We start from the raw sequence: 15,564 nt of genomic DNA on the forward strand, positions 1-15,564 counted from the left end.
AATATTATATACTACGTATCTCTCTAACTCCGCCTAATTCGAACGATCTATATACTCCCTTTTAACGTATTTAATTTTCAATTTAATTAATCTTTAGTATAATGATTAATAAGATCTAGAGTTAGTTATTATAGCAGATCGACTTATACTTATATCTCGAGATCTTTACTTATAATTAACTATATATAGTCTTAAGTCGAGTTATTAGTAAGATCGATCTATTAATTATAACTCTAGGCGATCTATTAAGAAGATAACTCACTCGATCGACGAGGTATATTAAGAATAAGATTATTAAGTAGATACTTCTTTCTTAGATAAGAATATAATTAATTAGCGATCTATAGTGATAGAAGTAAATTAAATAAGTTAAATGTTATATAGAAAGTAAGTAGAGTCCGATTTAACTTAGAATTAGAGCTTTTATCTTCTTTATTAATTTCGTAGTAGTAAAAGTAGATTAAAAACGTATAGTAAGCGATTAGAGTTTAATTTATACTTAGAGCTAAAGCTAAAATTCGATTTAACTTAGAAAAATCTAACTTTATAAATTTAATTCATAGACCTTTACTTATATTATATTAATAAATTATAAATTTATAAGAAAATCTTAAGTTATAAATTACGTATAATTCGTAATCTATAATTCGAAAGCTATATTCGATATCGAATATATTTTATTATTAAAATAAAATTTCTTAATAACGATAAAAAGACTTTAAAGAGATATTTATTAACGTTAATTTAATTTAAGCTCGAAATTAGAGATATCGTTAATAGCGATCTCGAGAAGCTTAAAAAGTATAGTCTCTAAGAGTATATTACGATAAGAATTTAAATTTAACTATTTTAACTAATTTTAACTATTTTAACTATTTTAATTTTATAAGTTTTTTATATTTAAAGCGAATATATAAGTTAAATAGTTATTTACGTAAATAATACGTAAAAAATTATAATATATAACTCTTTCGATTTATCGATAACTTCTTTATTATTTATAATTTAATCTATATAAAAAGATAATAGAAAATTTACGTATCTAATCTATCTTAGTCTTATAATAGCGTCTATTATTCTAATCGAGATTGTTATTTATTATATAATCTATAAATAGGATAGTAGAGAGCCTACGCGTGTGGCTTGCGTTAGCCTTATAGTGGCGTCTGCCATTCTAATCGAGACCGATTTCTGTCTTCCTTCTTGGCAGCGGAATGAACGCGCTTCTTTCAGAGCTCCCCGGAGCCGCGTCACCGTCAATCAGTCATTTATTCCCTTGCTCTCTTCGAAGCTGCTCCTGCGTGTGCCATCTGGTAGTCATGGACGCTTCACCCTTGACTCTGGTAGGTCTCAAGAGTCCGCTTCGTTTGGGGCATCTACTTATTACCGCCTCTCAAGGCGCAAACCCACGCCCGCAAAGCCTCAAAAGCAAACACCCACACTGCTGCTATCGACGAGCATGATCTAGCGGCGGGGCAGTTCGCAACTGCTGCGAAAGGCACAGACAACTCCGAGGTGCACGCCTCGCAGCACTATAGCCATCTTCCAGGGCTAATATACTGCTAGGCATTTCGCACTCTCAAGCTGCTGGAGCAACACCACAAGAAGCTCGCTCAGCTACTCAAGTTCCGTAACTCTCATCCTATCACTGCAAATCCGGAGGCCATTCCCGATTCAAAGCCTGCTCCTCAGCAGCCTTCATCGCCAGTCCCCGCACCAGCGCAGGATGTCTCGCCATATCGCCCTGCGTCGCAAAGCCTACCGGCTGCTCATCGACCACCGCGCGATATCAGCTCTTCGATAGCAAGTAACCTAGCATCAGCGCGTGGCATACCATCAAACAAGCAGCGAAGAAACGGAAGCGGCCAAGCCTCTTCACCCGTCTTAGCCCACCAGAATGCAGAAGGCAGGGTCTTCACTCCACCGAGGAGGTCGAAGCTCGGAGAGGCAGCCTCAAGGACAACAGCCTCTCCTACTACGGAGAAAGCGCCGATGATGCCAGAGGCCCTATCTACCAAGGACTCCTCTGCGGCTGTCACCATTTCTCAAGAGCCCGCTCCCTCCAAAACAGACGAGCCCTTCCAACGCTTCTACTCAACCTTCGAAGCCCTCTTCTCCAAGCTCTCCGCCCCCCTCGCCTTCGCCGGTCTCCCCCTTACCTCCGATTTGCCTCAACCCGCCGATTCAGCACAATCCACCAAGCAAACCTCCAAACCCTCCGACCGCGCCACCGCGGAACCCGAATACTCCCGCCTATTCTCCAAAGCCGCGCTCGGCGCCATCCGCGATGAACCCGGCAACACCAATCTGGGCGCCGCAGAAAGCTTCTACGTCGTCCCCGTGACTGGGGGCACCATGCCTTATGCCAGTATACTAGCCCGAGATCGACACAACTTCCCTACGCTGGAAAGAGACGGCACGAGGAATAATGAAGAGATGGATGAATTTGTCGATGCGAGAGAGACGCCTGGACCGCCTAGTCCGCTGATGATGAGGACCGGGAAGACGGGAGCGAAGGTGGCGGGTAGTAATAAGACGATGGAGGAACTGCAGCTTGAGAATGAAGGACTGCGCTTAAGTCTCGATAGTGTCACGAGGCGCTTGTATGAGTTCGAAGCGGGTGCTCAGGCTTCGTCGTTTGCGTTGTATCAGAGTATCAAAGCCAATATGAAACAGTCGCCTGCGGCATCGCAAGCGGGCACGGGCGTCAATGTGGAAAGATTGGAAGAGCAGATCCGTGAGGCAAAGACAGAGATGGAGAGGATGGGGAGCGAGAACGAGAAGTTGAAGGGCGTGGTTGGAAGGTATAGGGAACGATGGGAGAAGTTGAAAGAGGGAGCGAGAGTCAGGCGTGAGGGGGGGCCCAAGGAGGAGGGAGATTAAGTATCTAGACCAGATACAGGAGATCCGATCTAAGTCGTTTGGAGAGCTATCGACTTTTTCGCTCTTCCTTTCATTCGCTTTGTGATTGCATATCAACGTCAACCGCGGGCTGGGTATCAACTTGCAGTCAAGTCCCTGCACCATACATATTTCTGCACTCAAACTGTGCATGCTCAATCCCTGGCAGCCGCCTTCTTACTTGGCGTACCACTACTATCCCTGCTCGCATCCCTCTTCGCCGGCGTACCTCTCGGAGTCCCACTAGCTCCTCTTTTCATCAATCCCGCGAAGAACGAATTCAGTGCTTCGTTCTCCCTCTTCATGTCATCCGGACTCTTGTTCGCCTTCTCGGTATTCGCCTCTGGCGTCCTACTGTCACCCTCCGCTCCCTCTTTCCTACTTCTGAGCTTCTTAAGCATATCGTCAGCATCGACTTGTATACCTCCCATGTTGACCTGTACGGGGCCTATATGCTCGTTTACGCGCTCGTCGTGGGGCTTGTTGGTAGCGTTGCTGAATGTGCTGCTGTTGGGGTCCCTTTCGGAGGAAGCAGCGGCTGCTTCCTCCTCGGCCTTTAGCTTTTCGAGAATTTCGAGTTGAGTTGTGAGGAATGCCTGGTTTGTTGGGGTTGATGTTTCGATGCCTGGTTTGCTGAGTTGGCTAGATGAGTATGCGTGAGGATTAGGGATGGTGGATTCGTAGGTGGGAAGGACAGCGCCTTTTGGGCTTGTTGAAGAGTCTGGTTCGGCGTCGTTGGTTTCCGTATCGCCATTGGCTGCTGTAGAGACAGAAGCTTCAATGTCAATACTCCACCCGCTGCTTGTGCCTTCGACGTCGAAACCTTCGCGTAAGACGCGTATCTTGCCCCATGAATCCCACTTTGGTGGGACAAGAATTTTGTCTCTGTCAATTACGTTGTGCTTGAGGGTTTGCTTTTTTAGCTGAGAATGTATGCCTAGTGTGGAGTGGATGAGCGTTGGGAGGGAGTTTGGGGAGGATGTTGAGGTGTATATTAGGGATGCACCATCTGTAACCGTCAACTGGATTAAGCGCCTACTACTGTGGTTGCTTACGCTTCATCAATATGGTGCGGAGGAATTGTAGTACGAAGTCGAACTCCTCTTCTTTCCAGCCGTGCTCCACTTCGAGGGCATCGACCTTATCTGCCTGTTTACACGCCCCATTAGCCTCATTCACAGCCTCCGAGCAGAATGTCAACGACGTATATGAAAGTGCGCACTCCGTGACAGACTACACACAGTGGCAGCCCTAGCGGCTCATCCCACTCCCCTTGGCTCAATGGAAGAGTCACACTGCCTTCGTTGCCTGTACTCCCAGTATCATATGCCGATATCCCTCTTTTACGTTGCTGCCACTCTTTCATCGTCCGCTCCATTGACTCCGTAGGCGCATCGCCGAGAGACGAAGTAATGTCTCGTATCATCGTAATCCAATTTTTTATTTGCCGAACCCAACGCCATGGTTCGCTCCAGTCAAGTAGTATGATCAAGAGTGTCTCTGGTATGGATTGTGGTGTAAATAGCGGTTTCAAGAGGGGGGCGAAGGTAGGCGAAGACTCAGGGAGGAAGTATATTGATAGTCTGGCAAGTATATCTAGATGTTGTCAGCTGTACATCTCTAGTTTTGAGGGCCTGAAAAAGCCTCACCTTCTTGATCTGCATCTAGCACATCCTGATATGTATATCCCAAGGCGAATTCATTGGCAATCACCGGCTTCCTCTTATGCCGGTCCTGAGGGCGTTTGGGAGCATCAGAGGACAAGATCTCAAGGAGCTCTTTCTGTGTGTCCGGGGTCCCTCCTATCATTCCATCGGCCTCTGCTCTTTTCAATGAGCATGTGTGACTAACCTAGGACTACCAAGTCTTTCTCTGGCAGCTTCTTCCCCCTGGCAACGCTGTCCAGCATGGACGACCACATGCCCTTCTCGCTCTCTCCACTGCTTTGAGGCCTGTCATTTCTACTCTTACTCGTGGGCACTGGGTCTCTGAAATTCGACTGTCGGCTCATGGTGGAGCTATTTGCGTTGTCAATGGACAGTTAGATTGAATTAACCCATGGCGAGGCAAGTAAACAGTCGTTCGGGAAAAAGCACCCCTGCTACCCGGAGCTCGGGATTAGCGATTGCACATGTGGTTTCAAGGCTTGGCATTCACTAAATACTAGGGGCATCTTCATATTGGCAGAGGGCTGTTTGCGGTGCCACCAGTGCAGACTGTAGGATAATCTTATGGTACAACATAGAGGTGCTGCAAGTGCGGAGACTATCTGACAGGTGTCGTAGACTATGGATATCATTATTCTAAATCTAAAGCATGAATGATCTTGGTGAGACTCCCTCAATCACTGCCAAACAATCCACGGAGGTAAGATGTTGATAGGAGTAGCGTCATCCCTCAACAACATGATTCCGCCGAGCTGATATTCGATCTGGATACGTGGCTGTAGATGCTTGAGACAATCTGCATCCTTCACCTTCTTATCGCGGGCGTCCAACCCAAACAAAGTCAATCTCTACAGATTTGGCCACGTTTGGTCTGCATGATCTCCTGGAACCTCTCGCTGGAGGCTGCGCCCCAGTCGTGTGAATCGCCGTGCTCGTTTCCCTAGAACTTTTTTATCAGTATATATAAAAGAATAAGGTAGGGCTGAGCTAAAAAACCTTGAATTTGTATGTGCAGCCAATCATAAATTTAGAGTTATTACGCCTTCTGGCTAGACTATCTAAGTTAGCCCGCTAGCCCTCTCGAGCTCCCTTATTAAAAAAATAGATATACGTTATTTATAAATGAGATAACTTTTTTATTTTTTATTAAAATTTTAAGATTTTTTTTTAAATTATAGAGTATAGTTTACGCTTTTTAACGCTAAAAGAATTTTAAGATTTAGTCTTAACTATCTTATTAATTATTTAAAAATAAGAAGTTTAAATATCGCTTATAAAAGTTCGCTTATTAAGTTTACTCGATAGCTATAATTAAAAAAATAGATTATAAATTTAATTTATAGATATAAACTTATAAGTATATAATTAATATATATAAAAGAATAAGATAGAGCTAAATTAGAAAATCTTAAATTTATATATATAGCTAATTATAAATTCGAGTTTACTTTTAATAAAATAAAAAGAAAAAAAATAAAAAAAAAAAATTAAAAAAAAAAAAAAAACTTAACTATTTCGTTCTTTAGTTTAATTAGATATTATAAGTAAATAAATTAACGTTCGTAACTATTATAAAAATTCTTTTCTACTTTTAACCTTTTAATAACTTTACTATTTTCTATTAAAATTTAATAGTTATTAATAGTTTTTTTTTCAGTTATAGATTATAATTTACGCTTTTTAAAAGTTAAGAAATTTTAAATTTTAATCTTATATTTCTTTAAAGATAAGGAATTTAAATATTGCTTATTAAAAGTCGCTTATTAAAGATCGCTTACTAAAGATCGCTTATTAAAATTACTCGATAGCTCTAATTAAAAAGATAGATTATAAATCTAATTTATAGATTTACTCGTATCTATATAATAGCTTATAATTACTTTTTATACTTTAAGTAAAAACGTATATAAATAAATAATTAATATTATTCTAATATTTTTCGAAGATATTATTATTAGTATTTTATAATTTCGAGCTAATCTAAATAGTTTTATATTTAATATTTTTAAATTAAATTAATATCTTAATATCTTTTATAATTATTCTAATTAATACTTTATATTTTTAATTTAACTTAATAATCTCTAAGAAATTAAATAATAGATAAAAATTGATATATCAGTTACGCGAGGGCCTATAACCTATTAAATTTGAAGAAAGGTTATGGATTGATTAGCTATGGAGTGGTATGTAGGTTACTTAGATATCATGTGAAGCTTATGCTAATTTGCTACATGATTGCCACCATGAGGGGTAGCTATAACATAGTGCTATAGCATTTCCAACACAGCTGCCATGATTGAGAACTGTCAATCTCATCATTTTCATCATAGGAAATGGCAGTTTCCATGGATATCATGTTCAATGCAAAGCGAAATGGCCTTGTCTGGCAGGCGCACATCATTTGAAGTGAAGTACGCACAAGGCTTCAAATCAACGCCCGCAACTGAAGCTCGTATAGCCTTTTTGTTCACGGCAATAATCGGTCCCTTTTGTATCGATACCTGACAAGCCAAGGTGTCTGCTCGTCCAATCGTCTCGGCCGCCTCAAAAGCGCGCCCCACATGTTTTCAGTTGCTCGTTTGTTGCAAATGCAGCTACCCGAGCACTTCCATTCACTTCTCTGTCCCAACGTTTCAAGGATGCGTAGAAGGAATACAGCTTCGCCTAGCAGTTTCCGCCTCACTCTCATCACCAAGTCTCCTTGCCTCAGCATCAAATCGTGTTTCACGTCTCAACATCCAGTGCCGTACCTAGGTTTCATAACCATTGATATTCTTAAACATGGACGTCGACGATGTCTCCGGCCTTGAGCAGTTCACCGCCTTCTTAAGCAAGCAGAAGCAGACGCTTGAGGTCGCAAAGAAACGCAAGGGTCAACGACCTAAGGATATGAAACCCCTCGGGCTACTCATCCACGATTTCATTGTGGTGCACATAAGCCAGAAGACGATGAATCGCAGACACATGATACACCAATCGTGGGTTGGCGAGCCCTATCCGCCAAGCGTTGCGCCTTTGCCGACCCTCAAGAAGTTGCATATCGATGAAATGCAATTGGAGACCCACCATCGCGGATTCTACGCTCTGCTAAGGGTGGCGACTCCACCTAATGTGATGACCGCGGTCATGGTAATTGTGGAGGATGAAAAGGAAAACGGAGTCCTGCTCCAGGTGTATCAACAAGAGGATACAGAATATGGACTCGCGGAGGACATTGCGCAGGTGGGCGGCGTGTGTATCGTCAAAGAGCCATATTTCAAGACGATGGGAAGTGGCGAGTATGGCCTTCGCGTCGATCACGTCACTGATGTCCTCTGGCTCGCTCAAGATGATGATAGAATTCCTCAACGCTGGGCACCTCGCATCAGTGAGGTTGACAAGGCTGCAAAGGAGATGAAAGAGGAAGGCAATGCTGCGTTGAAAGCTCGCAATTTGAACAAGGCAGTCAGATGGTACGCTATGAGTTTGTTTTCCATTGTAGTGCTTGCTGACCACGCTCTACTGAGCTAGTTACACAAAAGGACTCCACTGCGCGGCAACAACCGAAGAAATCCAGACCATTAAGCTGAATCGCTCTTTTGCTAACCTCAAGCTGCGTCGGTACGACGACGCATTAGCGGACGCTACCAACCTTTCAAGAGAGTATAAGGTGTCGGAAAAGGGCGTATACCGTGCCGCTTGCTCTCTATATGAGCTGCAGAGGTTCCAGGACTGCCGTGAAACGCTCACAACTCTTCTGGACAACTACCCGAACAACGCGGAAGCTAAAGCGCAGCTGTTGCGGACGGAGAAGCGACTCGCTGAGCAGGAAATCGGCGAATACGATTTCAACGTCATGTACAAGGCGGCTGAGGAGACCCCACCTTATCTTGACACCGCAACATACGCTGGACCTGTAGCCATCAAAACCTCCGAGGGTCGTGGACGAGGACTCTTTACCACGAGAGCTGTTGTCGCTGGGGAGCTGCTGCTCTGCGAGAAAGCTTTCTCCTATTGTTTTGCTAGCAAAGAGGAACGCGCGATTTCTTCCAAAACAAGTATGCTGATGAATACGCACACGAAGCGAGGGACCATGGGCACGCAGGCCAGTCTCATCACAGCTACCGTGCAGAAAATGTTGCGGAATCCTTCTCTGATGCCATCTTTCACTGCTTTGCATCATGGTGATTACAAGCCAGTCAGAGAGACAGAGGTCGACGGTTCACCAATTGTTGATACGTAAGACCTTTGACCACTACCTCTCCCCGTTCACCACTAATATTTTCCTCTAGCTTCTTAATCGAGCAAATCATCGCCCTCAATGTCTTCGGTTGCCCTCGAACCACTCTGCAAGATCATTTCAGGTCCCAATCACCCGAGCAGCAAGAGCGGGAAACATCCTACCATACCACTGGCATCTTCATCAAAGCTTCTCACATCAACCACAGCTGCTACATGAATGCTCGCCGCAGCTTCATCGGAGACATGATCATCGTGCGTGCCGCGAGGGCCATTCCAGCAAATAGTGAAATATTCTTCTGGTACGCCGCCCCCGAAGTCGGTCGCACGTGGGAAAAGGCGCAGCACAAGCTGCAGAATTGGGGCTTTCAATGCTCTTGTGTCTTGTGTCAGCAGGACAAGAAGACGGTCAAGAAGATACGCGTCAGGAGGAACGCGCTGTTGCAAGATCTCAGGGCAACATTCCTAACACCTGGTGGATGTGATTTGCCAAAAGCGGAAAGACTGCTCGCTGCGATCGAGAAGACCTATTCCGCACCTGCCAAGGACATTCCACGTCTCGAACTAGGGGACCCGTACCTCCTCCTCACCCGCATCTACGCCCTCCAGAACAAATCCCAAAACGTTATCCAAACCGCATTCAAAGTCCTGACTTCTCTCGGTTTCGTCATCACCCACCAATCTCCTGATTCTCCCAACTCCTCCTCGTTCAAAGTCCTACAGTGGGGTCTCACGACGGATGAAGTGATCGAAACCTGGACGCACCTGTGGACTGCGTGGGGAAATGTTGCGCCGCATCTGTGCAAAGAGGCGGAGGAATATGCGAGGGTTTCCTATAAGATTTGCATCGGAGAGGATGAGACGTTTGATGAGACGGTGGGGAAGATGGCGCGTGAGACGATGTTTGGGGGGATAGATTTGGGCACGGCATTCCAGCAGATGAGTCTGCGTGGAGCTGGTCGTTCAGGTTGAGAATATGGTTCGCCGGAGGCTTGGGTGGATGAGGTGGATGCCTATCGGGATGGCTTAATGTGGCTTTTCTAGGAGTGAAGTATGTAGACTTAAACTGGACTTCCCAGTGGTCATTATGCTGCTTGTCGTTTTCTGTGGTCTCCGTGATCGCTGTTAATTCATTGTTATTGTGGTACTCTCATTTGTTTGGGAGGCTGTTTTTGGAACGGACAGATTGCAGATAAAGAAGAACAGACTCAAAATTTACGACGTGCAATACGACTAACACAACGGGTCGAGTACATGGCACAAGAGAATGAAACCATGTCCAACGGATTCAAAGTATCGAAGAACCTGCATTGTGACCAGAGCACGAGGAAAGAACGGGCTCCCCTTCATCAAAGGCGTGCATGGAAGATTCACATCACTATACGCTTATAGATACCGTTCGTTGCAACTTGGCAACAGATCCGGAAGTCTTCGCGAAGGATCTTTCGGACCTTACAAAAGTTCTTGCAAACATGCTATAGTTCGATTCGGCTGGTTAACGGGTCTCGGCGCCAGAGAGCACCATAAGCCGGGGCAAAATTTGCCCTGTTGCATATGACTTGGACTTCTCAATAGCCCGGCGAACTTGACGGATCCGCGAAGTTTAGAGCGATCGGATTTGAACACTCTTTCGGGAGAACTGATGGGGCGAGTCTTCTCGTGCTCGAAGGCCGTCTTGATTGACTTGATCGAAAAGAAGATGCTATGCTACACCCAAAATCCCTATCCTCCTGTCTACGAACAGGAACGTTTGGATGGACAATCACCCACAACGTTTCCTTCCCCTGGCGGCGCATTCGGCGGGCTCACATTTCCACTACACACTACCATCGGAGCTGGCCCGTTGATCGAGCCAAAACCGCAGGTACAATCACCGGTCTGGGGTCCTGCGCCCGAGCGAAAAGCTCGCAGACTGCCGCTGTTGAAGGGGCCGAGACCGTGACATGATGATGTCTGTTGTTGATGTGTTAGTTTGATGGTGAGGGTGAGAAGTGGAGGGATGAGCCTGCTGATTGTCTAACTTGACGTACTGGAGTGGCGAGGGCGGAGGAGAGGAGGAGGGCGGTGGCTGCGAGGGGGAGCGCCTTGGTGTATATTGTGATGGGCGAGGCGTCTGTAGTGGCGAGGATGATAATTTTCGTGCTGGAAATTCGTGAATTTCGAATTTTTGAACCTAGGATTGATGGACTTGATGTTTAATCGCTTCACAGTGTGGAATGGCAATCGTGCCAGCGAGCAGGTGGATTATTCAAAATTCAGCAACGTCCTTCTCGGCAAATTCATTCGGTCATCGAACCCTATGCACCCATCTGAGCCTCCGACGAACATCTCGAAGAGATAAAACCCACGTGCCACGCGTTTTCATGGTATCAGAGCAGAGCTCAGGTGCTCAATCTTGATTTATCCTGGGACACACAGATAAAAGTATCGGTTGGTAAGGTATGATTATGGATGCGCGAATCAAAGACACGGAAGCAGAGCCTCCTCGTGGCGTTGCAGATCCTCGTTTCTGGTTTTTACGTCCCGTGTGTTGAGTCCGCAGAGCCCTTTCGTTTCAGCCGCAATGATGATGTCTCTCCTCGCTGCGATCGACGTGGACTCGAAATGATACATCAATTGATACAGTTACCGCACAAGTCGCTCATATAGATAGATGCCTTGCTGTCACAACATATTGATTTTCCTCGTAAACCCAAGCCCGGGAACAACACGATCGACTTGATGGCTGATGGTTACCAGCTCTAACTTTTCATCCATTACCACTATTTCTGCATCCAGACGTCCTTTTTGTATCTTCTTGATCGTGCTCTCAGGAAAAGCCATTGAACGTCCTCTGCAGGGAGCACTTTCTTCAGCTCAAACCCGATCGATAGGATGAAATACTTGAAGGGTGGCACATTTGGGTCTGTTCCAACAGTGTCGTCGGAAGCAACTGTTGCATCGGCGAGTCTCTGAGTAGTGAACGGGCTATCAGGACGATTATTTTCAAGTACCTCGGCCCAGTGGTCGATGATGGAGCCCAACATCTTTGTGGTGAAGAATCGATTGAAGCAACGGGTGTAAGCCATAGGTCTGTCATACTGGGATGCTGGGCTCCATCGATGGGTGAGAACCATCGTATCGTGTAGCTGCTTTGAGATAGCTTTTGGGTGACCACGGGTACTTCCAGCTGAGCCACTACGGATCAGTGTCGTCGAGAAGTCTGCTGAGATCTGCCGCCGGAACAGCAGGAGTGAGCGTGAAATTAGTCGGAAGAGAAAGACCTTGTTCAGAATCCATATTCGTGTTCCTATCAACAAGCATCAGGCCAGCTCTATCCCTCAATGTGGTAAAGCTCACGATGCGTGTCCAGCTACTCGATTCTCGCCGTCTTGACTTAGAACCTCGTGGATTGTGGAGATCTTGTTGACCAATTTCACATGCTGAATAGTTACCTGAACTTGACCAGCCGTCGCTGCACGCAGGAACATCAAGTGCAGGTCAAATATATGGGGTTGCTTGTAGCTCCGGAGAGTAGAGGTAAGAGTATTGTTATGTAGCAGACAGAACTATTGACACCAGAAACCCACCATGAGCGGCTACATTCTCGTTCGCGACTTGTTGGAGGAACTGGATAAGGGACTCATCAGCAAACCGCACGTCAAAATGGAAGTTCTGAAGGACTTGAACTACCACCTATGGGCCCAGGACCACCGACAGTTCCTCGAGGGACGGGGCATCTTTGAAATAGTGTCAGGGGAACTATTGATGCCCACTCGATTCGGTAGGGAGCCAGCCAAACGATGGACCATTTTGGACAGGTGGATCGCTACGCTGATCAGGGGTAACGTTGACCGAAATCAGAAGAGTCATATCGCCCACCTCATCACTTCCAAGTCCATGTGGGACAAGCTTCGTCGAATCCATGGAATGAGTGGCAAAGGACGTCTTCCGATCATGTTGCAGAAGTTCCTTGGATACACCAAGTCAGCAGACCAGACGATCGATCAAATGGTAGCAGATTTACGAAACCTACAGGACGAAGTCACGGACCTAAATCCAGCCTGTGCACCACACGATCTCACCATGGCGACGGTAATCATGAACGCTTGCCAGGGGAGTGAGTTCGATGTGACCAAATACAACTTGGGGATTAACGACAATCTCACCACCGAAATGGCTGTGGAATGCCTACGGACCGTGGAGCAAGACAGACAGGCCAAGGACAAAGGCCTACTTGCACGCAATGGACGAAAGGGCCAGCCAGGCCAAAGACCTCCCAGGGACATGAGCAAGGTAGAATGCTATGGCTGTGGGAAAACCGGGCACTACGAGAGGGAGTGTCCGGATGAGAAGGACGAAAAGGATAAGAACCATGGGGCGAAGGATTCAGATGGGCGAAATCGTGAATCAAAGGATCGACCAAAGGGTTCAAAGACATCCAAAGGTAGTGGGCGAGGACGCTCAGACCGTGCTGCAGCAGCAGCGGACAAATCAGACAGCGACAGTGATGCTAGCGATGTAAGCGATGCATACAGTCGAAAGGAAGGCTCATGGATGGCTAGGGAAAAGCCAGAGCCTACAGACAGTGCACTATCAGTGAAGAATTCCTCCATGATAGCAGACTTTTCAGGAGACAGTAGCTGGCTAATAGACTCCGGAGCGACTCGCCATATGACACCAAACAAGGAACTATTCACCGACTTGCAGCCTTATTCGAAAGGAGTAGAATTCGGCAATCAAGGCGAGTTGATGGCGACAGGCAGGGGAACCATCCGAATTCGTATGGGCAACCACATGCAGACCATGACAGATGCTCTGTATGTCCCAGGAATGGGTGGTAACCTGCTATCTATCATAGCACTGGATCGAAAGGGTTTTGAGGTACGATTCGGAAACATGTGTGTTAGAATCATCAACACATCCACAGGCGAGACGGTAGCAAGGGGTTGTGCGAGGAATGGCCTATATCAGTTGACCAAATCGACATCTGATAGAGCATTCGCTTCCAGGGAGTCGGGACCTCCCAATGAAAGCACACCTGCACCTACGAAACAAGGACAAGTCGATCATTTTCGACTAATGCATCAACGATTGGGCCATACCGGAGCGTATCGCCTAAAAGACCTACATCTCTACGCAAGAGGTGTAGAGGAAATGAAACCATCGGAAGGATTCCAATGTGACACATGTGACTCCACGAAAATGGTTCAACAGATCAACAAGGACCCCAGGCCAAAGGAAACAGTACCAGGAGCTCGGATGCACACCGACTTCTGGGGACCATATCCCGTGGCCAGCATTGTGGGGGGCAGCAAGTGGTTTGTATCCCTCATCGATGAGGCCACTGACCAATCAAACCTCGAGCCCATTACATCAAAGAAACAGATCTATGCCTTCATCCTTAGGAATGTGATCATGATTGATAAAACGGCTGGGGTAAAAGGAGTGGTGTCAGTCAGAACCGACAATGCAGGAGAGTACAAGTCAGTCGAGGATACACTCAAGGAACGAGGTATCACCATGGAATTCACGACTACCTACACCCCATACCAGAATGGTATCGCAGAACGATTCAACAGGACGTTGATTGGATTCATGAGACCCATGCTTAGCCAGTCAGGCCTACCCATGAGCTTCTGGTCAGAGGCCGCAGTCTATGCAAACCATCTGAAAAACAGAGTACCACATGGTAGCAGAGGGAGCAAGTCACCCTACGAACTATGGTTCAACAAGAAACCGGACCTGAGTCACGAAAAAGTCTTCGGTTGTCTATGCTTGGTTTACCTACCAAAAGAGAAACGAGAAAGTAAGCTACATGTTGTGGCCTACCAGGGGATATACACCGGTTACCATTCATCCACTCAGTACCGGGTTTATGACCCTCGGAACAATCGATTCGAATGGCCTACGAATGTCCATTTTTATGAGGACCGCAAGGGAGTCCAACTAATGACTCTGACTTCGTTCCCAATGGCCTACAACTCCATGCGAGCAGACATCGCCCCCACTCGCTGGAACGGTAACGACCTCAGTGACGCCTTCATTCAGGGTAGCATTGAGACCGTATCTAGCGACGACGATGAGGAGGAGGACCATGAGAGGCCTACACCGGACATCACACCGTCGCCACGAATCGAAGAAATTGAAGATGTACGGGATTCTCAAGCAGAGGGAGAAGTTTCTACTAACTCCCCAGAGAACACGAATGACAGTGGAGATTCGGGACCAAGTGGCCCAAATGCATGCCAAAGTGAACCGGAATCTCCGCCAGGCCTTCGCGAAGCTGGAGAGACTCTTGATACCTCAAGTGGTGAGGAAACAACAAACCAAGGGACGGTACCTGAGGTTGGTATTCAACAACCTATCATACCTGCACCTACCCCTGACCCTCCTGACCGCACTGAACGACGTCTTACACCTCAGACCGCCACCTCTACACGACAGCCTCGCACCAAGAAGCCAGGCTACAACCCCCATGAGTTCTACAATAACTTCGGTGTGAAGGATAAAGCTAAGCTTGCAAACACCATAATCGAACCCCTTACCTATCAGGAAGCCATTCATGGACCAAACGCCCGCGAATGGAAGCAAGCCACCATCAAGGAAATCATCGCCTTGATCACCAAAGGGACCTGGAGGCTCGCTACCCTACCGGCTGGTAGACGCCCAGTCACATGCAAATGGGTTTTCAAGGTCAAATACAATAGCGATGGGACTATCAACAAGTTCAAGGCCAGACTCGTTGCTAGAGGGTTCACGCAAGTAGAAAACATCGACTTCCATGAGACCTTTG

The 15,564-nt window shown here is 46.3% G+C and overlaps 5 protein-coding genes across 5 annotated transcripts; 3 read left to right on the forward strand and 2 right to left on the reverse strand.

Moving 5' to 3' along the window:
• Window positions 1–1,319: 1,319 nt before the first annotated feature.
• On the forward strand, window positions 1,320–2,883 carry HO173_002298 (uncharacterized protein; the record flags this gene model as incomplete). The annotated part of the gene is made up of 3 exons (XM_037304232.1): window positions 1,320–1,343; window positions 1,399–1,515; window positions 1,567–2,883. 3 exons carry the CDS (start codon window positions 1,320–1,322, stop codon window positions 2,881–2,883), a joined length of 1,458 nt encoding a protein of 485 aa, XP_037169027.1.
• A 173-nt stretch (window positions 2,884–3,056) lies between these two features.
• HO173_002299 (uncharacterized protein) lies at window positions 3,057–4,912 on the reverse strand (the record flags this gene model as incomplete). The annotated part of the gene is made up of 5 exons (XM_037304233.1): window positions 3,057–3,910; window positions 3,957–4,050; window positions 4,124–4,497; window positions 4,551–4,703; window positions 4,753–4,912. 5 exons carry the CDS (start codon window positions 4,910–4,912, stop codon window positions 3,057–3,059), a joined length of 1,635 nt encoding a protein of 544 aa, XP_037169028.1.
• A 2,440-nt stretch (window positions 4,913–7,352) lies between these two features.
• On the forward strand, window positions 7,353–9,761 carry HO173_002300 (uncharacterized protein; the record flags this gene model as incomplete). Its single annotated transcript, XM_037304234.1, has 3 exons — window positions 7,353–8,023; window positions 8,082–8,789; window positions 8,843–9,761. The coding sequence occupies 3 exons, from the start codon at window positions 7,353–7,355 to the stop codon at window positions 9,759–9,761; spliced, it is 2,298 nt and encodes a 765-aa protein (XP_037169029.1).
• A 670-nt stretch (window positions 9,762–10,431) lies between these two features.
• HO173_002301 (uncharacterized protein) lies at window positions 10,432–10,731 on the forward strand (the record flags this gene model as incomplete). The annotated part of the gene is made up of 1 exon (XM_037304235.1): window positions 10,432–10,731. The coding sequence occupies one exon, from the start codon at window positions 10,432–10,434 to the stop codon at window positions 10,729–10,731; it is 300 nt and encodes a 99-aa protein (XP_037169030.1).
• Window positions 10,732–11,551: 820 nt separating this feature from the next.
• HO173_002302 (uncharacterized protein) lies at window positions 11,552–11,905 on the reverse strand (the record flags this gene model as incomplete). Its single annotated transcript, XM_037304236.1, has 1 exon — window positions 11,552–11,905. One exon carries the CDS (start codon window positions 11,903–11,905, stop codon window positions 11,552–11,554), a length of 354 nt encoding a protein of 117 aa, XP_037169031.1.
• Window positions 11,906–15,564: the final 3,659 nt, after the last annotated feature.

The sequence above is a fragment of the Letharia columbiana genome (assembly GCF_014066305.1).
Source record: "Letharia columbiana isolate WasteWater2 chromosome Unknown Sc0000004_s0, whole genome shotgun sequence".
Classification (NCBI taxonomy): Eukaryota; Fungi; Ascomycota; class Lecanoromycetes; order Lecanorales; family Parmeliaceae; genus Letharia; species Letharia columbiana.